The 27,500-nt window shown below is 37.3% G+C and overlaps 1 protein-coding gene across 5 annotated transcripts in view; it reads right to left on the reverse strand.

Annotated features, from left to right (window-relative positions):
- The window catches only part of Stxbp4 (syntaxin binding protein 4), a 149,715-nt gene that overhangs the window by 100,064 nt on the left and 22,151 nt on the right, over nt 1-27,500 (reverse strand). For all 5 annotated transcript variants that reach the window (XM_029546535.1, XM_029546537.1, XM_029546534.1 and 2 more), the window contains exons 5-10: nt 19,955-20,061; nt 19,591-19,807; nt 18,568-18,646; nt 13,028-13,122; nt 7,799-7,895; nt 5,398-5,489 (exon numbers count right to left, since the gene is read on the reverse strand). In XM_029546535.1, coding sequence (XP_029402395.1) covers nt 5,398-5,489; nt 7,799-7,895; nt 13,028-13,122; nt 18,568-18,646; nt 19,591-19,807; nt 19,955-20,061 — 687 coding nt within the window. The remainder of the gene's footprint in view (nt 1-5,397; nt 5,490-7,798; nt 7,896-13,027; nt 13,123-18,567; nt 18,647-19,590; nt 19,808-19,954; nt 20,062-27,500) is intronic.

The following is a 27,500-nucleotide window of genomic DNA, read 5'->3' on the forward strand; positions in this document are numbered from 1 at the left end:
TTCTGAGGAACCGCCTGACTGATTTCCAGAGTGGTTGAACAAGCTTGCAATCCCACCAGCAATGGAGGAGTGTTCCTATTTCTCCACAACCTCGCACTTTTGGGCTTTTCAAAATGTGCTTATTCTCACTAGGGCTTCTTCTCTGGGATGCCATCTGCCTACAGGTCTTCCTCAGAGGTCCATTCAGTGAACCTCTCCAATTCTGACCTTTGATCTACAACTGGAAAACTGGTGGCTAGGTTATACATAAGAATTCTCAATATAAAGTTATACCAGGATATCATTATAGGTTTACAGAAAATGGAAGTACTAACAAAGTGAAGAAGTTCTGAGTATAAAGTATTGACTATAAGTTTAAAATAACAATGTAGGCACTAAAAACTATTTTGTTTGGATTCTATTAGATCTGCTGTAAAGTGTTATATATAAGTATAATAATTAGACCCCCCCAAATATTATGGTAATAAACCATTGGGTTAGGTGGGGAAACACAAGAAAGTAATCTAGAGAGGCAGACATTCAGTATTTACATAGTTACATATACCTAGGTATATTCTCATAACATAAAATTAAAACCAGTGATAAGAAATAAACATTCCTTTTAATAATATAACTAAGTATAATATTTGGTAATTAAACTGATAGAAAATTTAAGATGCAGATGGAACACGTACTTTTCTCAAAACAAGAACCATGATAAAGGAAAGTAGTCATATTTAGTTCACAACCAACCATTCTATAAATTTAATACAATTCCAATAGAGTAAGTACCATAATATTTAATATCATAACAAAAATCACTTAAAATGCCATTTTTCAGATCAATAGTAAGAATCTAATAATACTCTTAGCTTATTAGTAACAATGAACACAGTATAAAGTAGCTAAAAACATAAGGAACTAGCAGAGAGCAACAAATGAATGGAAGAGAGACTGGGACGAAGAACACATCTACACACTTAGTGATAATCCCCTACTCAGAAAGTCAGGGCAACCACACTTGGGCTTGGCCAGCTTTTATGTTTTAGTAAGATGGTGGGATTGGTTTTAATATTATTTATATCAATACAAAATTAATTACATGGGAGCCAGCATGTCTTCCTGTAAGATGCTGAAGGTTCATGTCCCCAGTCGGCTTTGATTGGTGAAATAAGAGTGACTGGCAGCCAATAGCTGGGCAGGGAGACAGAGACAGGACTTTTAGATTTCCCGGGCAAGGGACAAGAAGAGGAGGAAGGGCAGAATCACCATGATGGGGAAACAGGGAGATCAGACTTAAGAGCTGCAGGAGAGAAAACATCTAGCCATATGACAACCAGAAAAATGCAGATGAATAAAATTTGATTTAATTGTTTTTAAGGACAGAAAAGAGTATAATGGTAACTGTTTAAGAGTTTTAAAGAAATTTAAGCCTTTGATCTCAAATGTAGAAAACAAATATACAGAGATAAAACTGAGATTAAATGAAAAAAAAATTTTTAAAGGTCTATGCTGGGGCAAATACTCAGATTCTTTGAATGTAGTCTATAAGAGAATTTGGGGATTGTTTAGCCTGATATGGCAAATTAGAAGCCTAAAAATAGGAATAGAAGGGAATTTAATTCAAGTTAAATATATAGATGAATAAATAGAGGCCTCTGATCAAATTGAAGGTCCTAAGCAGGGGATAAGAGGAAGGACCTAATCTCAGACAGATAATAAAAACATGTTAATTCAAGTTAAATAAACAGAAAGGGGGCATATATCTATACCCACAGAGGTATTACTCCCCTAGAAGGGAGAATTTAAGTATATACAGATGAACAAATAACTTAGGCTTTGATCTCATGTAGGTCATGAGCAGGGGATAAGGAGAAGACCTTATCTCAGGTAGATAATAATATTTTAGATTGTTTTAATTGCTCTGAATTGTTTTAATTATCAAAATGCATGTGGTTATGAGATTAGTGGTTATAATATTAAACATCCTCTGGGATAGAGGTCAAGCTACTAAATCAAATCAATCTATACCTTTAATGATTTTGGGTTACTGGACCAAGGGCATACTATTTTGGGAGAGAGGCTCTCTATTTACGCTAACAGGAAAGAAAAGGCTTTAAACCATTTTCAGAGTGACATGGATGAGAAATGACAGGGGAAGACCCCCTTAAGATCTTGGCTACAGAAAAGAAAGATTTGAGAAAATCCAACAGGACAGGGAACTTGATCTGCTGGTTCCTCAATGGGACCAGCGCTATAACTGGCTTAGACATGAAAATATCTCTAGCCAAAACATCAGGTAAAGTTAGACAATAAATCTTGTTGATGTGGAATCCTTAAGAGTCATCGTGCCATCCTTCACATGGCATGAATGAAGATTTATTACCATCAGTTACTGATGAAATTAATTCATAAAAAGAGTTGTCTTTTGCCTGCTCAAATAAGGAACAAAATTCATCCTTAACTGATCTGTACAATCTGAACAATCTATATGAATATCTTAACAGTACTGAAATTTTGACTGTAAAATTCATATATTGCAGAATTTGTAGCTCTGGCAAAATTCATCCGCGAGGATGCTGAAATGACCTTCTGTTCCAGCCCCCTGCTCCCTGATGCTGTCCAGAGACTTGCCTCCAGAACAGCTTCAGGATTTGCTGTTGATTCCTAATGGACTTGGTTCATCCAGCCTTTCAGACAGATCTCAGAACTTCAGTCAGATCTTGAGCCTCATAAACATATAGAGACTTGATAACATGCTAAAGTTAGCCGCCTTAAGTCTAGCCAATTTTTCTAATTCCCTACCCCTTTCTACCCCTTTAAGGAATTTTCATTGCTCCTATTCAGCAGGAAGAAGTTGTGGAGAGTTGTCCTCCCGATTCCTTAGGTTTGGGTGTCTGGTTATGGTTATTTTATAAATTATAAATAGGTTGTCATTTTAAGGGATAATTTGGAAATAGTCATAATTTTGAACAGGGAGAAAATAGAAGGGATGGATTACTAAATTTATTACTAATCAAAACATTGTGTAGCCATAATCTTACATTGACAGAAATCTTTATAATTGATACAAATTTGAAGTTATAATTTCTTACATTGGTATAGAATTTATATATTGATATAGATTTAAGGTTCTCATTGGTATAAATTTTATATATTGATACAAAATTTAAAATTAATATTGTTACTCTTAAATAGGCATTGTGCCAATATGACTCATTTAAGAATACAAGGCCTTGACCCAGTCCTTCTATAACTGCTATTCCAAACAGTTTTGGATGACTTAGTAACACAAATTAAAGGTCAGATAGTAAACTCATGGTTATATTAGATTCTGATTTAATTATAATAAAGTATTTTCAATACTATTCAAATAGAAATAGCTAAGAGTAGTCAAGGTTTAACAGTTCAGATACACTTTATAGAATCTTCAAAAAAAATCAGAAATTCACAGATTATGACATTTAATATTAATTCATTATTAAAGATCATTTGACTAGAGACATGTTTGCTTCTGACAGTACCCCATTCATGGTTCAAAGAAGATAATGAACATCATAACTTTCATATGGACTTGCTCCAATTATGGCAAGGCAACCACTGGACTAATATTGCCCTAATTAATCTACAGACAAAAAATATGGTCTAAGAAAAGACATACGTTGTGAGACAGTCGACAGCTTAGTTCTGCCAAGACACAGTGAGCTAGTCCTTCATAGATTCTGCTTTATTTAAGGTCAGATGATCCTGGGCCAGAAGGCTGAAGACAGATGCTCCAATGTTTTGAGGAATAAGGGGCTGTCTAGGTAGTCAGTTGTCTCTATAATTTAAGTTTTGGAAGCTATATTTTTGTGTTTCCTACATATCCAGGTAATATTTAATTCGTTCTTGGATTTCTAATGGGGTAGAAGACTAGTTATAGTCTCATAATCAAACTTAAGTTGTTTAAATTGAGGAAGATGATATAGATTTGAAAGGATGGTTTTCAGATGATAATGCAAGTTAAAATCGGAACATAATTCGGGTTTAGAATTGTAAACTCTTTAAGTCAGGATAGATGATAGAGTACTTTATCTAAATTGACAAATATGCTGTTGTATTTCATACTTTACAATTTACATAATTGTATGGTTGTGCTAAATTTATGTCTGAGAGAAAAGGGCCTTTTTTATTAACAAAAGGGTAGGATGTTGGGAATTGGTTCTAATGTTATTTGTATTAATTTAAATTAATTACACTGGAACTGGCATGTCTGCTTGTAAGATGCTGAAGGCCCCTGCCCCCAGTTGGCTTTGATTGATGAAATAGCTGCCAGCGGCCAATGGCTGGGCAGAGGGACAGAGACAGGACTTTTAGATTTCCTGGGCAAGGGATGAAGGGAGGAGGAAGGGCAGAATCACCATGATGAGGAAACAGAGAGATCACACTTAAGAGCTGCAGGAGAGAAAACATCCAGCCATGTAAGAGTCTGTTAAGCAGCCCCAGGGGCCACATCCCAGATTAGGTCTGGGGTAGCAGAGATGAAATATAGATTTAATAAGTATTAACTCAGGAATATTTGGGGGAATGTGCTATCCATATGGAAATTCAGAAGTAGTCAAGTCATTGAGCTAGTGAAGGCATATTAAAATATAAAGGTTACATGTGCGTGTAGACATGTGTGCACCCGCTGGGAACACAGAACAGTTTAAAGAACTACTGCTTCAGTAAGATAGAATTATGAAGTTTATTTGAGATCAGCTCTCACTGAATTCATCAAGGCAGCTCAATTGGCCATCAAGGTACTAGAGATCCTGTTTGCCCACTGAGGGATATGATTGGGAGTGTTCAAGTCCTACTTCTTATGTGAGTACTAGACACCAAAGCTCAGGTCTCAATGCTTGTGTAGCATTTTATTTGCCTATTAAGTTATATCCTCAGCCATTATTTGTATACTATGCTAAAAAAAAAAAAGAAAATCCCACTGTAGGGGGTGGGGGTTAGTGGCTAAGTGTTTAAACTACTTGATGCATAAGCCTAAGGATTGGAGTTCAATCCCTTGAACCCAGGTAAACTATCAGTCGAGATGGTGTCACTGGGCAGGGAAGGACAGGTAGATCTTTGGCGCTAGTTGGTCAGCTAGCCAAGCCTACTTGAGCTCAAGCCCAATGAAAGAAACCATCTGAACAAACCAGTGGTTAACTTCTGAGGAATGATAACCAAGGTTGACCTCTGTCCTCCACACATACATACACACACATATATGTACATGTATACCTGAACTCAAAAATGCATCTACACTTACAAGCACACACATCCACATAAGTAATAACTAAATAATTTAAAATAAATTAATAAAACCCAGTGGGAACAGGAGAAAGGGCATCATATATGGCCCATAACACTTAAGACAAAGCAGCTGTAGAGCACACACACTACCTGTGAGTCTAAGATGCTGGGGATTTCATGGACACCAACATTTACTTCATCCAACTGCAAGCAAAACAAACTTCTGGCAACCTGGACGAAATCTAAAATTAACACATTTTGGTAAGAGCACAGCATTGAATTTCATTTGAGCAGCTATTACTTCCTTCTCTGAGAAGTGGAAATTATGAGCTTCAGCTTACCTTACACAAATTATCCCAAAACAGTATTGACCAGAGTGCAATGTAAATGTGATATAAGTAATACAGAAACCATTTAATCTCACTTCAGTTAGCTCTGACACACAATTAAGATATAAAAAAGCAAACACATATCACGGACATCTAACTCTTTAATTTTCACATTATGCATACAATGTTTCTGGGAAAATAAAAGACATTATGACCTGGCTTTACAGGCTGAAGGGATCTAAGGGTTGATAACAACAGCAGCAGTCAATGTTCATGCAACAGCTGTATGTGCTTAGTGGTCACCCTCACAACATCCTCAACATCCTCTGAGGCAGGTCTTTCTGTTCTACAGATGAGCAAATCAGACCCGAGACAGGCTTTCTTAAACTTACCAGGCCATTTAGCAAGTTAAGTATCAGAACAATCTGTAACTTGCGGACAGTAATGGTCTATTCATCTGTGTATCCTCAATAAGTTGTAATTGCAGCTATTATACTGTGATCTCAAAGGATCCTTACAAATGTTCTCTGCTTTGACTTTACAATTCCTGCTCTTATTTCATGGGCACACTATCCTTTCTTGTCTTTCTAAGAACATTAAATAGTATATCTAAAGTTATCTCTGCTCTCATCATTACTTTTTCTTCTCTTTATCTGTTTGTTTGATGCTTTGCAGCTCCATATTTTCTGTGATCTTATCAAATATCCAGAAGCCCTTGATTTTGAGTTTATACTTAACAATTAATAAGGTACTAAAAAGTTGGTTGGAAATTTTATATGCATAACTTGCTTTGTCAACTGGCAGGAATATTTTACTGTAGAAAAACAATCTGGTGGCCTGCTGACATTTTTTGTTTAGATTCTCCAGACACACACCTTAAATCTCCTGCTATAATTCTCAACATGGATGCAAATGTCACCGAGCATCTGGGTTCATGTTTTGAGCAATGACTCACCACAGAATTCCCCAAGTTCCCTGGCTTCTAGTAAGTATAGTTCCATACTATTTCTGGCTTAATTTCTCAGTGTAATATACTTCTTTCCCCCAGGAAGTTTAAGTTCACCCCTGGAATAATAGATGCTATACTGAGAAAGGGACAAAATAGCATGGATAGATAGCCGTATCACACATTTCTAAGAACTCTGATTTCAGTGTGTATCCTAAACCAGCCTTTAGTTACACCGGGTACTTCACACCAGCTTGCCTTCCCTGTGAGCCTTCCATTTCCAGATGCCTGGATTTACCTGCTTCTGCACATTGGTGTATTTACTGCTCTTTCTGGGCCCATCTTCTGTTCTTATAAATTGTGTGTGTGTGTGTGTGTGTGTGTGTGTGTGTGTGTGTTGTGGTGGTGGTGGTAGTGAGTATATCTGTTTCCTGTTACTATTATTTGGGGGGGGGGTGATTTTCAAGAGGCAATGGGATCTCAAATATCTGTTTTTCCTCATTTCAAAAATATAAGGTTAATTTCTTTATTTCAATAACGATGTTTAAAAATGATACAATGTAGCATTTATTATGTATACTATAGAACAAATGCTATGAGGTCTAAAGTGTTACCATTATATCCAAACATTTCTGTCTAATAGAACAGACAGACATGAGACGGTTTTTGGAAAATAACTTAGTGACAAACATGGAAGTTCCAAACCATGTGTGTCGGGGTGGGGTGGGATTTATCCTATTAAGAGAGAAGAAATTGTTACATTTCAAAGTAGAAATGCACATTTATAAAAACTGTAATAAATATAGATTTGTAATAACATCTATTGAGAAACCATTAATATGCCAAGAACCTTGGTGTATTATGCCATCTCTAAGAATAAATGATTATGCAGTATGACAAAAACTTCCTGTTTCACTAGCTAAAAAAAAATAGATGTAATCTCCATAGTAGTGAATTAAAATTTCTACATTTTGTACTATCTTTTGTAATTATTAAAGCAATGTTTATATAATAAAAAATAAAACATGCAAAGAGAGGCAAAAAGACTGGGATCGACCAATGGTATCTGGAGCTGATGGGTTCTGATACAGGTCTCCCTTCTGCTGACCCAGCCAGGTTAGTGACAATGGCCATTTTTAAAGTACCAATTAAGGAATATGTATTAGCATGGTATAAGTTTTCATTTCCCTCTTACAGAACAATCTTCTCAATAAAAATAGGTCACAACAGCGTCCACCAACTGTGATAACAGAACATGATGCACTTCAGACATTACCTCCGAAAGACACAGTCCCCTTTGAGTCGGCCTGGACTTGCTCTCTCAGGGCTTCACGTTGTTCCTTTGTTGGCTGTATACCGAGGTAATTGAGAGCCTGGGAGGAAGTGGACTTATGTGAGGCAGCTTTGACACCTCTGGGGTAAAACTTTTCAACTACATCTATGTTTTACAGTGCAGTAGAAAACAAAATCAACATGGGGAACCGTGACCAGACTTAGAATCCATGCAGTCTGCTAACTGTTTGTAGATTAACTACCTAAAAAAATTACCTTCTTGAGTCTTCCACTTGCCCAAAACCCTCACCCCTACCATGGCAAATACCTTAGCTAATGCCAGATTTACAAACATGGCTGTAGAACCATATATAAGATTATTTCTAGCCTATGTGATTTTGCAGAAGAAAAATAACAGAAAAAAATTTACTGAAGTCAAATTTATAGATAACATGTGAAAAAAAAGAAACATGAAAAACACTTGGTTGCTATCTTGAGAGTATAAATGAAGTTGATAGAATTGGGTTAAATGGAAAATATTCTTAATTTTGGCTGGTTTAGGGATACACTTATACTACTGGAAAATAAAGAAAAGTTTTCCCTAACACTCATTTCTGTCAGGTTCTTTTCTTTGGATGAAAGAAAAGAAAAACAAACAGAGATGGAGATGCTCCCACTTGTCCTCCACTGTCCTTCCCATGCTCGATAGCCTGAGAGAGAACACTCATAATTTTCAGCCAAAAGGCATTTGAAGCCCACTTTGCCCCTGATGAGGTCCTGGGGCTATGTGCTAGCCAATGCAGAAGTGCTGGAGAACATTCAGGAAGTCTCCTATCAGAAGAACAAGCACTTTTCACCCTTGTCTTAATAAAAGGGGAGAAAGGAAAGAGAAGACATAATCAGCGACCTTGACTCACAAGGACCCTCAACAATGTTGGTGGAAGAGTCTACAAGGAACTTCAGTAATGATGGTGGAATACAGTCTACAAGGACTTAATGACTGTGGAATAGGCAGTCGATGAAAGGCTGCAATGTGCTGCTCCTGGATATTTCCTTTGGGGCTTCCTAATGGTAAGAATATTAAGTTTCCAATGGAAAACACAGCCGTTTGGGAGTCTCTAGTTTTATAGGCCCCAAAGTAATTTTAAAGCACAAGAACTGTCTGAAAGGCCTACTAGTGGATTCCACCAAGATAACATGGTGTCAGTCATATTAAAATTAAAATAAACAAAATTAAAGGTATTCTTGATAAATATTTTCTCCATTTGGAAAATGTTCAAATAGCACTTCTTAAACCAAACATGTATTTCATGCTTACTCTTTGTCAAACACATAACTCTGTGCAATGATATCAACAAACATATAGCCTCTAGCCTCACAAAGCATATGGTAAGAATAATGTGTAAATAATTATAATAAGAACAATATTTTATTTAATGCAAGTGTAGAGAGGACACAGCATTACCAAAAGCATTTGTTATTATATGGGCACACGACTGGCTGGGCACAGCGGAAGGAAAAAGGAAGAAGGCAGAGTATCAGGGAGGAGTTTTCAGTGTGTTTAAAGTTGGTCTAATACCATCCCGCTACCCTAACAAAGCCCTAACTATTCTATACATAACATTCAAGAAAGATTTGTAGCTTTTGTGTATGTGCATTCATCTTGAAAAGTTACAAATATTTTTTAAAAAAGAATACAAGGAACACCTAAGAGCCTGGCTATCTTAAAACATTTGATGATATTTGTTTAAAATCTATACATATTCTTAAAAAATGAGACTACAGATTAAGTTGAAAGCTTCTTCTATTCTTCACAGTAAATTCCACCCTAAGGTCATTACATTATTGTCTATTTTTAAATGTTACTTAGTACCTAAGTACATGTACCCTAAATAATGTACACTTTTATTTGTGCATTTAAAATTTTATACAAACAGTGTAATCTAAAAGTATAACTACAAATTAATTTCATTTTATGTTACTTAGTAATTTCACAGTTGTTCAGTATTGCCTACATACATAGTTCACTTACTCTGTGGTATTTCATTGAACAGATATATAATTTGTCATGCATTCTCTGACTGATAGACATTTATAACTGCCTCACCATTTTTTGCTATAAAGCACTATGCATATCTTCTTTAATAAATGCATGTAAGTCCTTCTACTGCGTATGCTCATGAATGGAGGAACTGAGCCACAGGCTATATTATCAACTTTACCACTGCTGAATTGTTCTTCAACTAGGTGTACTCAGGTACAAGTGCCGCAACATAGAAACCATGCTAGCTTCCTACATTCTTAACAGCATTTGTTGTTTTCACATCTTCATTTTGTTACAATATCAGAAATGAAATATTGTTCATTTGATTTCCTCAAGTTACAAGTAAAATGAGACATATTTTGTACGTTTGCTAGCAAAAATTGTTAGATACTTATAGGACATAGAGTTGTAGAATCTAAGTTTTCGTCCTGGACGGGAATCTGGATACAGTCTTCCTGACAACCAGCATGGTAGCTACTGCCAAATATCTTCAGTGGAGGAAAACCATACTACTGGCCCTGAGAACCACTGCGCTGTGGATAACCACTATTGCAACCAATTCTGGTTTCCCAGAAACTTTTTCTCTGAATATGGTGTCTGTGTATAAACTGATACTCATTACATACTTTTGTGCAAACTAAGGTTTACTTTATTTAGTATTGTGTTTCAAAGTTATCTGTATATACAATTCATCACAGCTTACCATACTGTTTCTTTTCCATTTCTTTTTTTTTTAATTGGATATTTTATTTATTTACATTTCAAATGTTATTCCCTTTCCCAATTTCCCCCCTAGAAACACCCTATCCCTTCCCCTTCCTCCTGCTTCTATGAGGATGTGCCCCCACCCACCCACCCACCTGTGCCTCCCTGCCCTTGCATTCCTCTACACTGTGGCATTGAGCCTTCACTGGACCAAGGGCCTCTTCTCCCATTGATGCGCAACAAGACCATCCTCTGTTACATATACAGCTGGAGTCATGGGTCCCTCCATGTGTACTCCTTTTTTGGTGGTTTAGACCCTGGGAGCTCTGGTTGGTTGATATTGCTGTTCTTTCTACGGGGTTGCAAACCCCTTTAGCTCCTTCAGTCCTTTCTCTAACTCCTCCATTAGGGACACCCAGGATCAGTTCAACAGTTGGTTGGAAACTGTTTTCCCTTTCTTGTATGCTTTTTATGGTTGTTCTAACAGTTCACTGTTAACTTAGCCAGCCTTCTGAAGTCTCCCTTCTATTACTATTAGGACACATCATATTCCCATTGCCTAGTCCTTGTACAACACTGGCCATTGGCCACTCCCTGTTCTAAAGTGTATCCTATGTGCACACAGATTCTCCGTTTATTTGGGTTTTCCTTTCTGAAGGGTTCTCTGAGAAGGAAAACTCAGTCTTTCCTCGTGTTGAACTGTCTTTTCTTATGGGTGCTTCTTCCTGAAAACTAGTGACAGATGAGAAAGATGTATGTTCTCTTCTATAAGGCAAAAAATGGGGGATTAAGCAGGTAGGTACTATGGGTGAAAAAATATTCAATCTCATCAATAAAACAGGACACAAAAAAAGATTTTAAGGCAGTACAACATGATGGGGAATGCTGCAAATATGTAAAGTATGGAAGTATTTGCCCAAACTATCATAGTCAGAAAATGCTGGAAAAAGAGGTAGACTGGATCATCACTGAGATACTAGTAAGGTCTAAATTGGTGCTGAGACAGGCAGTACTTGTAAGGAAAGATAGGAATTATTACGGTGTTTATACTAATCCTAACGTGTTTCCTCTAGCGATTCAATCTCATATTCTTTTATAAACATGAAAGTCCGTGTCTATAACTCTCATGGAGGCAGAGGGCTGAGTTCTGGCAATGTATACAGATGTTGTACAGTCTCCTCAGTCCCTCAGTAACTATCAAATTTAAAGCACTTTTCACCTTTAGTTTTTGTGTTTTACTCATCTTCTGTTTCTAGACATGATGCTCTTAGCATTTTTCTCCTCCTAGGATTATCTGTTAGTACCTTAGTGCACTGCCATAATCTCCTTAAATTTCATGTGGACCTGATTACTTTGTTCTTTATGATTTAATAATCCTTTATTTTTTAAAAATAATGAACAATACTGCATTACTTCATTGCACTTACTGCTACAGTATATAAAGGCTAGTACACTCTATCATAATTTTGATGATAGCTTTTAAGATATCATATATTTCTTTGTGTGTATGTGTGTGTGCTGGGGTACACATATATAGATACATATCTTTGGATGGAGACCAGAGGACAGTATCAACTGTTATTCCTCAGTAACCTTACCTCCCATCCTGTTTTCTGAGATAGGATATCTCATTAGCTTAGAGCTTCCCCAAATAGGCTAAGTTGGTGTCTTAGTTACAGTTTTTATTTCTATTATAAACACCATGACCAAAAGCAACTCAGGAAGAAAGACTTTATTCCAGTATACAACCCTTGGGTCTCACTCTATCATGGAAGGAAGTCAGGGAAGGAATTCCAGACAGAAAGCTGAAAGGAGGAACTGAAGCAGAGGCCATGGAGGGTGCTGCTTACTGTCTTGCTGCCCAGGGCTTGCTCAGCCTGCTTTCTCATACAACCCAGGACCAATTACCTAGGGTTGGCACTATCCACTGTAGGCTGGGCCCTCCCATATCAATCCTTAATCAAGATAGTGCCTAACAAACTTGCCTACAAGCCAACCTGAAGAAGGCATATTTTTTTCTTTTCCAGTTGACTTGTCCTTCCAAGATAGCATCAGCCTGTGTGGAGTCACCATAAAAGCCCACCAGTACAACTAACCGGCCAGCGAGACCCAGGGAGCTGCCTATCTGTGCTTCCACACTAGGCCATCTTTTTAAAATATGAGTCCTGTAGGCTGTGGGTTCTGAAGTAAGCTTCTCATGTTTCCATGGCTAGCATGTTTACCCACTGAGCTATCACTCTAGCCAAAGGGAAAGAAACTAATTTCCATGTTAGCTTAGGAGCCAAAGACTTTGTTTGTTTTGTACTAATGAAGTACTATGAACTTCTAAATCTAAATGTTATTAAATAACTGAAACCCAAACTGTCACTCACTTAATTAAATAAGCTACTTCAAGAAACAAATGACTCTACAATGTCCTCCTCTCCAAGAACAAGGCAGTTCTTCCCCGCTGTCTTGTGAAGAAAATGATTTTAAGGGATTTACCATTTCCAGTTTCTCTGCCTTAAGGCGAACAGAAGGATTTAGGGAAATCTTTCCTTGTGGTCCAGAATCATCATCAGTCCAGGCTGGAGCAATGTCTAGGAGACGACAGGGTGCATATTAACTGGAAATCTAATTGGAATAGAACTTTTCATTTGACAAGATGTGTTCTGGGCTCCTGCTGTTCAAAAATAATTCTGGTTAAACAGTTGGCAGGTCTTACTTTTGTTTTTATGAATTTTTCCCCTGTAAATCAGCTTTTCTTGAGCTTCGAAACATATAATATGCAGCATAGTTAATTTTGCATTATGAAGTCTCATGGAAACATTAACCTAAAGATGGATACCTGCCATTATGAGCCTCTTCACAATGCCCTGGTAACTGTAAGATAAAAACCTCTCTGTTCAAGCAAGCAAAACCACATTGGACAGTCAAAGACCATGGTATTTCGTTGACTGGAAAAGACAGTGCTGTTATAAGAACTGTGCAAATGTTCTAGAAAAACTCTAAGTGCAACTTCTAACACTTATATACAAAAGGACAATGTGGCAGTGTAACTCTCTGAGCTAAAAATCCTGTTCCATTTTACAGAAGGACTGAATTTATAGCAGTAGAAATGGACTTTTAAGAGTTAAAGGAAATCCACGCTGCACTCGTGTCTCTGTGCTTTCAATGCGCTTAATTGTGTGGGGGATATGCTTTTTTCCCCGTTTGCAGGAATGTGAAATCAGGTGCCACCAGAGGCCAGGCCTTGAGAAACGATTTAATATGCCATAGTTTTAAAGACAAATTTCTACAATTTATGTCAATCCTTCCTATCTAAATTGTCACTATTCTAAATACACTCTTAAATGGTATTTTACCAGTTCTACATAGAAACAAGAGGAAGAGAAAAAACTTTTTGAAATGTCACATCTTTATGCAGTGTTTTAATTTTTTTTTAATTTCTCAGAGCATCTGTCTCTAAGTACAAAATGATTTGCATTCTCTTTCTTAAGAACATAAGAAGCACATATGAAAATAAAGAGTCTTCCTCTAAACCTTTAACACATCCTCAACATTCTATGCAAAACCTTTAATATAGCTTATAGGTGTTAGGAGAATATATATATATATATATATATATATATATATATATATATATATATATATATATATATAATTGCCACTGACTTTTAGCTCCAAATGGAATTAAGCCTCAAGAAGGGCTGATCTGGTAATAACAAGAAAGACTCTTGTTATCATGACATCTAATTGTTGTCCACGAGGTTAAAAAATATTAAATCTCTACTTTTATCTATTATGAGAAAATCTATAGCAAACTTACAGTGTAGTAGAAAAGATCACCATGGGATGAAACGGAATGGGAGAACAAAGACAGGTAGGAACACTTTACTTTTCAACCTCAAGGTTTCATCTTGAGACATATTTTCAAGTTAGTGGCTGACCTACAATTAAGGATCACTAAGATCAGGTGAACACAAGCTACCCTTTCTGTGGTTCCAGCCCAACACTAACTGGGCCTGAATGACTGAATTCAAATGGAAGTTTGTAGATGAAAGCGATGAGCAGGAGAGAGAGAGAGAGAGAGAGAGAGAGAGAGAGAGAGAGAGAGAGAGAGAGAAAGAGAGAGAGAAGCAGACACACATGGCAACCACACACACCAAGGCACACATTTTTACTGTTTTCCTACTGCTAAGCATAAAAATTTGGTACAGCCAAAAGCAGAAATAACAAGTTAGCTCTATTTTTACCTGTACGAAGATAGTGAATTAATTAGACTTGATTTCACTAATCTTCATAATAACAAAAATGACATCAGTGTTATTATTTTCGTGCCTCGAACCAGGGCCTGACAAAGTAAAGAAACTGGCCCAGGTGGCACAGCCAGGCGATGACAACCTTAGTTCTAGTCTCTGGTGACTCCAGAAACTAGTGTTGCTCTGAGTCCCTTTTTGTAATCACTAAATTCTCATCACAGTAGAAAGATTCAAACTGATATTTGACAGAGACTATAATGGTAAAAATCAGTCAAGTCATGGAAGACAATGACAAAGACTGAAAAGGAGACACAGTGACGAGGATCAAGGAAGTGACGTAAACCTGTCTCAACCCTCAGCTTAACAGCAAGCACCGGGCCTTAACAAAGCTTGTTTACTTCAGTCTATCTTTCTCTACATGCTGGCATTCAGGTTAACTCTCTAAGTGAGTGCACAAAACACCAGCTCATGCTGACAGCTCAGAGTTGTAAAAGCCATAAAGACCCTACCTCAATTGCTAATGCCCCCCCTCCAACCTCCCATTTGCTCATTCTTTTTGGGGAAAAGACTTTATCATTCTTGGATCGCCTATTTCTGTTCTTTTGAGAATGAGAAGAAAGGAAAGGCTTTGTAAGAGTATGATTAACACTGTAAAATTAATCCCATGAAGCCTTGGAAGGTACTTTTCCCATCCGTGCAAAGGAATTAAGACTTGTTACACCAGTAACATAATAAAACCATTTCTTAGTCCCTCAGGAATAGCTTTAATCTAGTTACAGTTCACTCATAAACTCTATATTATTCACCCTACTGCCGCAGTAAACAATTCTGAGTTCTCAGATTAATTTATATCATGGACAGATAATTTTAAAATATATTCATGTACAATGCTGATCTTAAAAATTCTAACTAATTTTACATTGTAAATAACTCAGAAAGAGTAGAGGCATCTTATGTTTATTGTAACTGAAGTTAATATTAAAACTTGTTTACATTTTAAAAGTAAACATTGCAATGATTCTATGTGAACTATCCCAGTTGGGTCATAACTTAAACACTAGGTCCATAGCTGCTGGTATTACCGGGGGAGGTTACAGAAGTTATGGAAACTGTGGGATGTGTGTGGGATGGAGCTTGTGGGTGAGGTAAGTCAGGATGGCCGGGCCTTTGATGGTTGACACTCACTTCTCTTTTCAGTCTAATGGGTAGCCTGGTACTGTGACTATGTGGAAAGCTTCGCCACAGAATCCCACAGCCATACAGTTACTCAGCCATGTCTTTCCCAACATAACAGACTCACTGTTCCCTCTGAAACTGTGAACCCAAATAATCTCTCCTCCCCTAGATTGCCTTTATTAGGTGACACTAATGAGACAACTAACTAACACATGTGAACACAGACTAAAGGAATCTAGAAGGTGATACTTAGGCTAATATGGGAAAATCATAACTCATGCAAGTTATCTAAAGACAACTAGAGGGTTTGCCACCTCCAACCAGTAATATCTTGCCTACCATATATATATGTGGAAATAAAAAGTGGAGCTGAGTTAACGCTATTTCTATCCTAGAAAAACATTCTGTTAATATTTTAATATTTATAAATGACTTTCTCAAATATATTATTCAATAGTTACTTCCCTACTCCAAAATCAAGCACATTTTCTCATAATCACTGGTACAAGTGTCCCCTTACTTACTATTGCAAGATCCATGCTGCCATCAGACCTGCTGCAGAAGGTTTCTGGCACGTCACCTATCTAAGCTCTGTGTTCTGGCTCATGGAACTTCCTTAAATTAGGATGGTTTTCTGCCTGCTTCCTTTAAGACTTAGAGCACGTCTCATTTTTGAGAAGCTGATGTTTCCTAATTGTCCTTTGCATACTGCCGAGTCCTTTGCTCCACCCTCACTTTGGAGGTTGAAGGAGGACACAGAATTGACTCCCACGGAAGAAGCACTCACTTCTGCTCTCTGTCAAGGCTCTTGTGCCAGAGTGTTATCAGAAGTACATGCTAGCTTAAATTTCTGTAATATGATTAATAAGAAAAATACTGCTGAGCATACACCATGTACCAATCATAATGCCAAGGCTTGATACCCGTGATCTTTAGTTGTAACTTCCCCTTGGAGCAACCTTCTCAGGGTTACTGAGCTAAGAACACAGGGTGAAGGGTTAGAAACTCCCAGCCTGCTCTTGCGCTCTCCTGCACCACATGTACATCAAAGGCTGTTTCCACTGAATGTAGTTCCTCCCTCCCTTTCCCCTTAGTCGACATTGTACATGTCTTTACATTGTGCAAATTTTAAAATACATGCACATGTGCTTACATATGAAAAATACATGTATATTCACATGCTTTCTGATTTGAGTAACGAGGCTGTTACCCTCATGATTTATTTTACTATAATATTAAATAACTCACAGAAAGATCCTCTTAACATCCTGCTGTGCTGTTTGTTGCTAACTGGATAACATATAGCAAAGGTACCCTAAATAAGTGGCTAAGGGGAATACTTGTTTGGTTGCTTTAAAAAAATGAAACTGTATTAAGCATGTTATATAACTAATGTTTTACAATATAATCAAGAAATAAAGATCTCAACTTTCATCATGGAGCAACTCTGACACCACATCTTAGACTGGCCACTTTATTCATGTCTCTTTTTCTTTCCATGTGAGCTCCCAATTTAAAATAAAAACACTCTATCAAGAGACTGGATGTTAATTATGTGAAAGGAATACTAATTAATAGTATTTCTAAGAATCACTAAATCTCAGTAATTAAAAGGTATGTAATTTTGGCTAAAAAATTACTAGCCCATTGGAAACTACTTCTCTCAATCAGACGAAACATATGATGAACACAGCATAAATTGCTGTGAAGTCTAATGCTGGGTTGGTTTCGGTTTTTGTGTGTGTGTGATGGGGACAGAATACATGGCCTCATTCCTGCATGCCTGGTAAGCATATGCTCTATCTATGAACTGTGCCACTTGTTCATTTCCAGTGGCAACTTAATCCAAACCAGTCCTTTTTATTTTGTAATTCTTAGCAAAATTAATAGTACTAAAAATTAATACATGTGGGTTGTAATTTGAATTGTTATTTAAGAATATATAGTTAGCCTTTTAGTTATATTAAATAGCTTCTAAATTTCTTTAACTTTTGGAGATGATTTCAGTGGAGGTATTATTATTCTGAATATTTGAGTCATAAGAACTTTACAGATTGATAAAAATCCTTTCCTATGTATATCTTAGATCATTTTGATTTGATTTTATTATTTTTAATTCACTAAGTCATTTTAGAGTGACTCAAAAATAATATGAAAGGTACTATGGATGTCCTTTCTAATTTATATCCATACAATATTTTTTAAAATAAACAAACAAACATTTTTTCTTAAGCTCTGTTCCATCTGTACTGTGCTTTCAAAGATGTACTTATATACTCCTCCAGTACTTGAGTAAAGAGACAGCAATTCATATCTTGACTATTCGTTACTTAATTTCCTTACTTGGTTAAACAGTTTGTTAACTAGTACAGCTTCGCAGACACTTATTATAAAGCACTTTTAAAATTCCAACTCTATTTTCAAAGAAAGTTCTAGCAAAAGTCAAGATTTAATAGAAAGCAGCAAACAATACACGTATTTTGCTTTTCTATTCATTGAAAGAAAAAAAGGCAAAATGTACTGTCTTTAAGAGCTATTGAGTCATATTATTTTCCTCATTGAAAAAGAGGAGTTGAAAGACAAACCAGGAATCAACTGTGAATTTACCTGCATTAGATGTATCTGCAGGGCTGCTGTCCAAAGAAGTACTTGGACTGTGTTCTGTTTTAGTGCGTTCAGATTTTGTCTGTGGAAAAAAATGAGGGAGATGATATGTCATTTTCTAAAGTAGGTCAAAGTACGAACTAGATGCTCGTGTTAACATAAACAGAATGGTTAAAAAGATCAAAGAAATATTCCAAAAAATATGAAGTTTCTAATATTCGCTATATTCATCTTCAAAGAAAGCATTTCACAGTTGAAAGTAACAATGCTTCTAGCTCTACCGTGTCTAAGGATGACAGAACAGAAGGCCATGCCCTTTGCCTTGTAAAAGAACCAGTCCAACGAATGACAGAAAACAATCCCTCTGATCACCATATACCTTGAACAGAAGCTGCCCTTAAGAAACTTATCCTATTGAATCAAAGTCTACCTGTTTCTTGTTTTTCATTCCTAACGCAGATTTAAAGAATTTAGACTCTACTTTAGAATTGTGATTTAGTAGGACCATGTAGCAGTTTAAAGCGAGAACATTACTTTGGACATAATAAATTTCTCATTTTTTTTAGAATCAAGTAAGGTGAATTATTTCATAAGACATACATTCGAGGGTGGGGAAAACACTATCCATAGACAGGATGATCAGGATTAGCCTCAGCATGAAAGGAAGAAACTAAGGACTGAACGAGTATACACACACACACACACACACACACACACACACACACACACACGAGTACCTATCCTTCATCAGGTAGAAACAGATAGTTGCAGAATTAATGATGTCTAGTTGTAACTTTATGGTTATTACGTTGTTTTAGGTTGGTGTTTTCTAAGTTTTTAAAGAAAGGGTGCATTAGCTTGAAAATCTGTTTTACATGATAAAAATCTAAAAAGGAAAAATCTTTCAAGGAGATATTAACTTAAAATAAGCATCATTAATGAAATTACAATTCTATATTGACATAACCAACATAAAAAACATAAGAGATTTACAGACTGAATGTATAAACTACAATTTAAGATTACCTGAATTGCTTTACAAGAAGGGAAAATGGAGTCCTGACTCTGGGGAACGGATGAAGTCTTTGGAACTAGTGTTTCAGAGGGAGAGGAAAGAAGATTAAATGTTGAGGTTTGAGGTCCACAGTCTTCTGACACTTGTGGGGATAGACAGCAAATATTTCCTGGATGGCCACAGTAAGACTTTTGTCTGATGAATGCTATCTCCCAAGGAGATTCTGACCTACGATTTAAAGAGATTACTTTGTGGCTATGCAACAAATACAGTCAAGTAAATTCAAAGGCCGTGTTCCTATAGAGTGAGCCCTTTAAGATATCCTAGTCAGTGCCTTTAGATAAAGATGCTAAATGACTCATCCTATCATATTACCTCAACTTGGCTCTGGTAATTATGCTTTTTGCTTCTTCAAATGATACACCAATCATAGATTCCTTGTTTATTGAGACAAGTTGATCTCCTGGCTTCAAACGTCCATCCTAAAAACAAAAGCCAAACAGAAAATTACAAAATAAAAACAATAAAGTAGTTTTTAATAAAATTAACATAATAAAAGCAGCTAATCTTGTGAATAATGTCATAAACAGAGTAAAAAGATTAGAATATCCAAATAGCAGAATGTTTTAATACCTGGTTAAGAATTATATATAAGTAAAATTGTGTGGTTTATACACGCTAATGAATTGCCCTACCATAGGAAACCAGCCTGTACACAAAAAGGCACTTGTTTTCAAAGCTCAGCTCTATGAGTCTGATAAGATTCTGACTTGGATAAAGCAAGCCAAGCCCTCATTGCATATTGAATATTTCAGAATAGGAGACTCATGCATCCTAGTGAAGGAACATTCTGCCTCTCTCCACCTACCAAACTGTTTAATGGAGATATAAAGACACCTGTATACACACATGCATACCTGCACATACATCCACATACATGCGCGCGCGCACACACACACACACACACACACACACGCAGACTGATACAAACATGCATGCTGACTTTTTAAAAACAAAGTTAAGAAACCCAATTGCATTAGTTTTATCCACATCTTCGTTAGTAATCATGTACCCTCTTTACTAGACTCATCAGCCCTGCCTGTGGCCGAGCCAACGAGGCCGTGCACATGACCTCATATGTCACGTGCATGTCATGCTGATAATCACTGATTTTAACTGGCTGACTTTATTAAGCCCTGGCCTGGTGCATAACTCTCCCAAATACATAAGACACAGCATAATCGATTATAAGACTGAATGTGGCTGCTGGGCTAATATCTCAGTCACTCTTTTTTCTCTTAGTTCAACTGAAAACGAAAGTTCTGATTTTTTTTTAAAGATTAAGTACAAAGACAGAAACTATTACTGCCAATCTTACAAAAAAAGCAAAGGATTTTGAGTGTCCTTCAAGGTTTATGTACTAGGAGGTTGGTACCCCGCTTGGCATACTTGGAAGCAGTTGAGATTTTTAGAGGTGGGGTGAGTGGGGGGCACGGGAAGCACTAGGGGTACACCTGCTTTCTTTTCTCTTTTGCTTCCTGGATGTTAGAGGAACACTGTCACTCTGTCATATCCTGCTAGAATATGATGCCTTAGGCCAAAAGCAATGGGCCAGTCAAGCAAGGCCTGAAACACATAAGTGTGAATCTAAACAGACCATCTGTTGACTAACTCGGAGTTCTGGTATAGAGAGAAGGCTGACTAACATAAGGTTACAAAGCTTTCTTTTTTACTTTGATCGCATTGAAATTATCTGTAGAAATTCAGGAAAACTGACTTAAAATCGAATCTGCGTCAGTAGAGTGTTCAGCCTCAATGGGACCTCTCTACCACTCTCCTCCTGTACGGCTCAGGCACATTGTTAAAGATGGGGCAGAAAGACTGTCAGGTCCAGAGCTCAGGGAGAACTGCAGTAGAGCAGTGTTTATTGAACATGGCAGGACCACAGTACTCATGCATTTACAGTGGCTATGGCTGTCAGCACAAGACCAGGAAATGATCAAGCCAGTCGACATTCCAGCACGAGCCCCCCCCCCCCCAACTGAAGAGCAACTGGCTATTGAGGGCCGCTGGGGAGTGGGAGTCAGTTCTGTTAAAGTATGTGGCCCCAGGGTAGCTTGACCAAGCTCCGATGGCTGGCTCCACACCCATGAGTATATGGGCAGCACAAATTGAGCTCCATGTGTTATTAACAAAGGCAAGGGGCAAGAATTTGGCAATGAGGGAGTGAGGGGGATCTAGGAGATGTTTGAGAGAGGAGCAGGGGTGTATATGACTCCTAAAGAAATTGTATTTGAACCTCAAACAGTAAAAATATTACAACTAAGCTCATTGAGTTCTATTGTGTTTCATGAAAAAACAACCATATCAAGACTATGCTCAGATACTTGGCATACAGTCTACAATATGCTAGATTTTAGTTTTAAAATACCTCTTCTGTGAAAGCTACAGAAAAGTAAGTAAAATCTAGAGTAAGTAAAATCTAGAGAGAGTGTATTAAGGGAGAGCAGTTATGCTAGTTAAAATGAACTGTTAACCTGACACAACCTAGAAACGCCTAACAAAATCTTAACTGAATAATGATCTGTATCAGGTTTGTTTGTAGGTAGGTCTATGAGGAATTGTGCTGGTCGTTACTTCATGTACTAGGACCCAATCCACTATAGGTAGTGCTATATCCTTATAAGGTGTCCTGTGCTGCATAAGAGGGCCAATGAATGAACCAGAGAATGGGTCAGCAAGCAGACCTACTCAGTTATTCTTGCCTGTAGATTCCTGCCCTGACTTCCATCAGTGATAGACTGTCATCTGGAACTGTAAGCAAAATAAGCCCTTTCATCCTCTATTTGATTTTGGTCACAGTCTATTATCAGTACAATGTAGGGTAATATGTGGAAGAAGACAGAGAGTTTCAAGAGTGCTGGAAGTTCTCATTTATTAAGTCAGTCTAGACAGCTCTGTGTTCTTTCAGTTACATTTCACGAGTTAGATGTATTCTAATATCCTTCTATACATGTTAAGCACACTATAAAAGAGAAAGCAATGTCTACATTCCTCAACATAAAGACAAAGCTACTACAGTGAACCAAGTAAGTTCAGTCCTACCCTGGAATCTACAGAATGCTATCCTAGAATCTATACTCTAAAACTACTATTGGAAGTAAGTCTCAAACCCCAAATTACTAGTCTTATTCTAAAAATAAATAAATAAATAAATAAATAAATAAATAAATAAATAATGTCATTGTTAATATTAGCTCTAAAAAATTTAGACTATGAAAAATAATTATTAGTAACAGTTTAAGAATTCTTGAATTCCTTTTTTGAGGTCTGGGAAATAACATCAGAATTTTGATAAGAGTCACGCTGAAATCCATACATTAATTTTGGCATTATAGCTAGCNATTCATGATATTAATTCTTCCAATTCAAGAGAATGAAAGGTCTTTTCATCATTTATGGTCTTCTTTGATTTCCATTTTCAAATGCCTTGAAGTTTTCACTGTAAAAGTCTTGAACTTCTCTATGTAGATAAATTCNTAGCTTCTGTACATGTATACCTATATTACATATATATCTATGTATGTGCTTGATGTAGTATATGTAATACACATATATACAATATACATATGTTTGACATTGCATGTGTGTATATCTATACATACACACACAAATATACATATATATATATATATGCTAATATGAGCATTTTCCCTAATTTCTTCCTCTGAGAGTTCATTACTGGTAAATATGAAAGCTATTTTTCTTAATATTTTGTGTCCTCAGCTTACTGTTTATTAGAGCTTAAGAGTTTTCTAGGAGATTCTATATGGTGTTTTAAATACAGAATGATGTCATCAGCAAATAAGAACAGTACTCATTTTCCTTTACTATTTTATCCCTTTTGTGTCTTTCTCTAATTGCTAGAGCTAAGTTTTTGAGCACTATATGAACATGGAAGAGGAGAGTGGACAGCCTCATCTCATTCCTGATTGTAGAGGAATGCTCAGTTGGTCTCCATCTACTGTAGTGTTGGTTAGACTTGTTGTATAAAACATAGTCGGTAGAGAAAGTACCCAAGGAGCTAAAGGGGTCTGCAACCCTACAGGAGAAACAACAATATGAACTAACCAGTATCCCCCAGAGCTGTGTCTCTAGTTGCATAAGTAGCAGAGGATGGCCTAGTCGGCCATCAATGGGAGGAGAGGCCCTTGGTCTTATGAAGATCATATGCCCCAGTACAGGGGAATGCCAGGACCAGGAAGTGGGAGTGGGTAGGTTGGGGAGCAGGGCTGGGGGGGGAGNGTATAGGGGACTTTCAGGATAGCATTTGAAATGTAAATGAAGAAAATATCTAAAACAAAACAAAAACCCATAGTTGGTATGCTGAGTCTATTCCTAATGTTTATAGGACTTTCATCATGAAGGCATGTTAAACTTTATCAAATTCCATCTCAACATCAATAGTAATATTCTGTGATTTTGTGTATACATTTAATTATATGCTGTGCTACATTTATTAATTTACATATGCCTAACAACCCTTTGTAATTCCATGAACACGGCCAAAGGGTCAAGGTGAGTGATTTTCTCTATATATCCCTGAATTTTGTTTGCTAGCACTTTGTTGAGAATGTTTCCACCTTTGTTTATCTGAAAAACTGGTCTATACTTTTTCTTTCTTGTGGTGTCTTTACTGGAAATAAAGTATCATTTAGTTAAATTTCCTTGAACAGGAACATTTGGTAAGGATGGCCTCAGGTTAGATGACAACTATACTGCATTTGGGTGGAAGCATTTGTGGTAGGGGACCGACAGGGAAGAGCACGGAGGTTAGTTAGCATGCAGCTAAATCTGACTTAGAATGTGAGCTCTGCAAATACTAGCGAGATCTTTAAGAATAAGAAAAGGGAATGGAAGGGCATGTGCCTCTCACCAGGAACCAGCAACTAAGCTATAAACATCTGGAGCTAATTCCTGTGTTCATGGTTCTGACAGAAAAACATTGCCCGAATAGAAAAAGGCTAAAAAAGTCCAGATGGGCAAAAGGGCTTACTTAGACTAACCTGAAACCTCCTGTGTTCTCTTTCCGAGCTGTACCGTGTCCATGACCTTATTTTACCTGTATGTGTTAAAGGAACATTTTGCAGAAGGATTGAGAGAGAGAAACCTGGCCCCAGGTTTCTAGTGTTTATACATACTTGTACTTTTGAACATGGTTAGTGTTTTTCTTTGCCTTTTAGAATAAGATATTAGCTGATCATCTGAATTTCTAAATGAATTTAAAAGCCAGAGCATATGAATGAAAACAAAGACTTTTTTTTTTTTTTTTTGGTAAAAGTCCTGCATTCTAAATGAGTGAATTGTGTCCCAGATGGATTAATATGTAATCTGTATGCAGATATGACTTGAGGGAATGCTGCAGCCTCTCGCTCACAGGTTATAGAACAGCTGTACCACATAGCAAGTAAAATGCCAAGCATGTCCACATGTGACACTTCAGTCTGAACGCTCTCATTTGACAGTGATACATATGTTGATATAATAATGTGTTCCTGGCCACTTAAGTTCCTCTGTTGTAAACTGCCTTTGTTGTTCATTTCAATTATGACTATATTATAAAGTTTTAAATAGCATTAATGTATTATCAGAAACCATCTATTGAGTCTGATCCTGACAGAACTAACTCATAACTTAGAAAGGAAGTACTTCTTCTGAGAGTCTTTGGAGTCATTTCCCAATCTACAAATTAGATGCAGGCTTCTTTTAACTCTTGATGTTAGTGTAAACATAATAAAGTTGCTTAATGTCTATAAGACTCCATTCATTTTCTTAGCAAAAAAGTTGGTAATGGTATTTATAACACAAGCTTATTGTAAGAATCGAAGAACGCATGTCAAGCACATTTAGGGTAGTAAATACCATAAGGTGAAACAGTCTTACCTTTACCATAGGCTACTTACAGGAAAATAATTTCTGCTCTCGAAATAGAGAATCTTGGATAGAGCCAACTGCTGGGAACAGTTGATATGCCTTAGCTTTCCAAGCCTGCTAGAAGCTAACTGCAACCCACCTTTTCTAGCTTCATCATCCACCTTCCATTATAGCATTCAGTTTCTCAAGCTCTTCAGAGGATGGTCCCCAAACCAGCTAAGGTTTCCATGATTTTATACATGGCCACTCGCCAATGCTACCCCATTTCTCTACAAGAATAACCCTCACACCCCCACAGCCAGGCTCAAATGCCATCTTTGCTCAACAAATACACGTTATTTCCCTGGATTAGAGCACTGACTTTCTACTGTGCTTACTCACACTCAATTCTACCCTCTTCGAAACCAGACATCTTAATACCAATGCAGCTAACTCTCAGACTAGTCACTCACTCCTATGGTTGGCTAGATCGGGGCATCATGGTTGTTTCCCTTGCACACTGCAAAAAAATATAGTAACTCACTAATAAATTAATGAGGTCCAGGAAATAGCTCTGGGAAATCAACATGGCTATACCTAATGGAAACAATAATGACATCAAAGAAGAGCGTTACGCTGCAGAGTGAACTGTCCTTGGCTACTGCTCCCTCAGTGTGCACCAATGGGACTTGTCTGTCTGCCAGAAGCTTTGCCCTCCGATGTATCTGAATGCTTTAATCACAGTTCAGCAATGTGCTTAGCATATGCTCCACGGAGCTGTAATCAGAAAGTGAAATATGGCCCTCCCCACTTGTGACCATTACTAATAGTGGACACTTATGTCAGTGGGACTTTGCCTTTACTTACAAGCTTGACAAAAATTCAATTTATCAAACCTAAAATGACAAGTAGCTGTATGAGACTATGTTTCTTTATGTGGCGAGGAAGAATACTGCGGAGGATACCATGGCAGTGCTTGAGCGGGCCATTGCAATTTCAGAGGCAGGAGAGGAAATACACTCTTACAGGCAAACAGGCAGAGTACATAGCTACATATGCATGTTCAATAGATTATCTATGTATTTTGAACATGCCTTAAGGATCAACTGTATGAAATATGCAATGTTCCTTCAAATTAACACAGAAGCTTTCTTCTTTATGTTACTAGCAATGGGAGATAAAAAAAAATCATTCAAACAATTTAAAATGTTATCCATGCTGTGATACACAGGGCTAAGGAGGAGATGCACCTTGGTCTGGAAGGAAGTTGGTGGCGGTAGATAGTAGACAGAACTGTGACAGAATGACCGTGGCAAAGCCATTCATTAATAGTATCTGAGTGACTCCCACTAAGGGAATGACGACGAAGAAATGAGATAGAGTTCTTACCATCAAGTGGTATAATGAGCAGTGGTTAGGCTGAGCTAAAGCAATCAGGGACATAGATACACCATGACACACTGAGCCAGGTGATAGGAAGCACTGGAACAGGAACTAGCCACACATACAGGGAAAACAAAACCTGGCCTTATCTGCACTTGCTCTGGAGGACGGGAAACAAGTCCTCTGCCAACTGCTCTATAAACTGATACCTGGAACAGTAGAGCGGGAAGGAGGCGCTGCTCCCTGCTCAATGAAACAATATACCTAGACCGAGATAAGGGAGGAATGGTTCTTTCAGAAAGAGGGAAGACAAGTTTTTAAGGGTAGAGATAGAGAAAAGAAGAGCCGAAGGCAGAAGCAGTCTACGCAGGGGCTTACAGATTACTAATAATATTAAGGTAGTTTGATGGGAGAGGAAATAGGCAAGGTGCATTAAGAGCAGATAAAGCTACTGAGAGTTCCAACAAAAGCCAATGACTATTCTAAGGAGGAATGAAGTATCCATACATTGGTCTTCTTTTTCTTGATTTTCTTGTGTTTTGCAAATTGTATCTTGGGTATTCTAAGTTTCTGGGCTAATATCCACTTATCAGTGAGTGCATATCTAGTGACTTCTTTTGTGATT

This window comes from Mus pahari, chromosome 14 (assembly GCF_900095145.1).
Source record: "Mus pahari chromosome 14, PAHARI_EIJ_v1.1, whole genome shotgun sequence".
In the NCBI taxonomy this organism is placed as follows: Eukaryota; Metazoa; Chordata; class Mammalia; order Rodentia; family Muridae; genus Mus; species Mus pahari.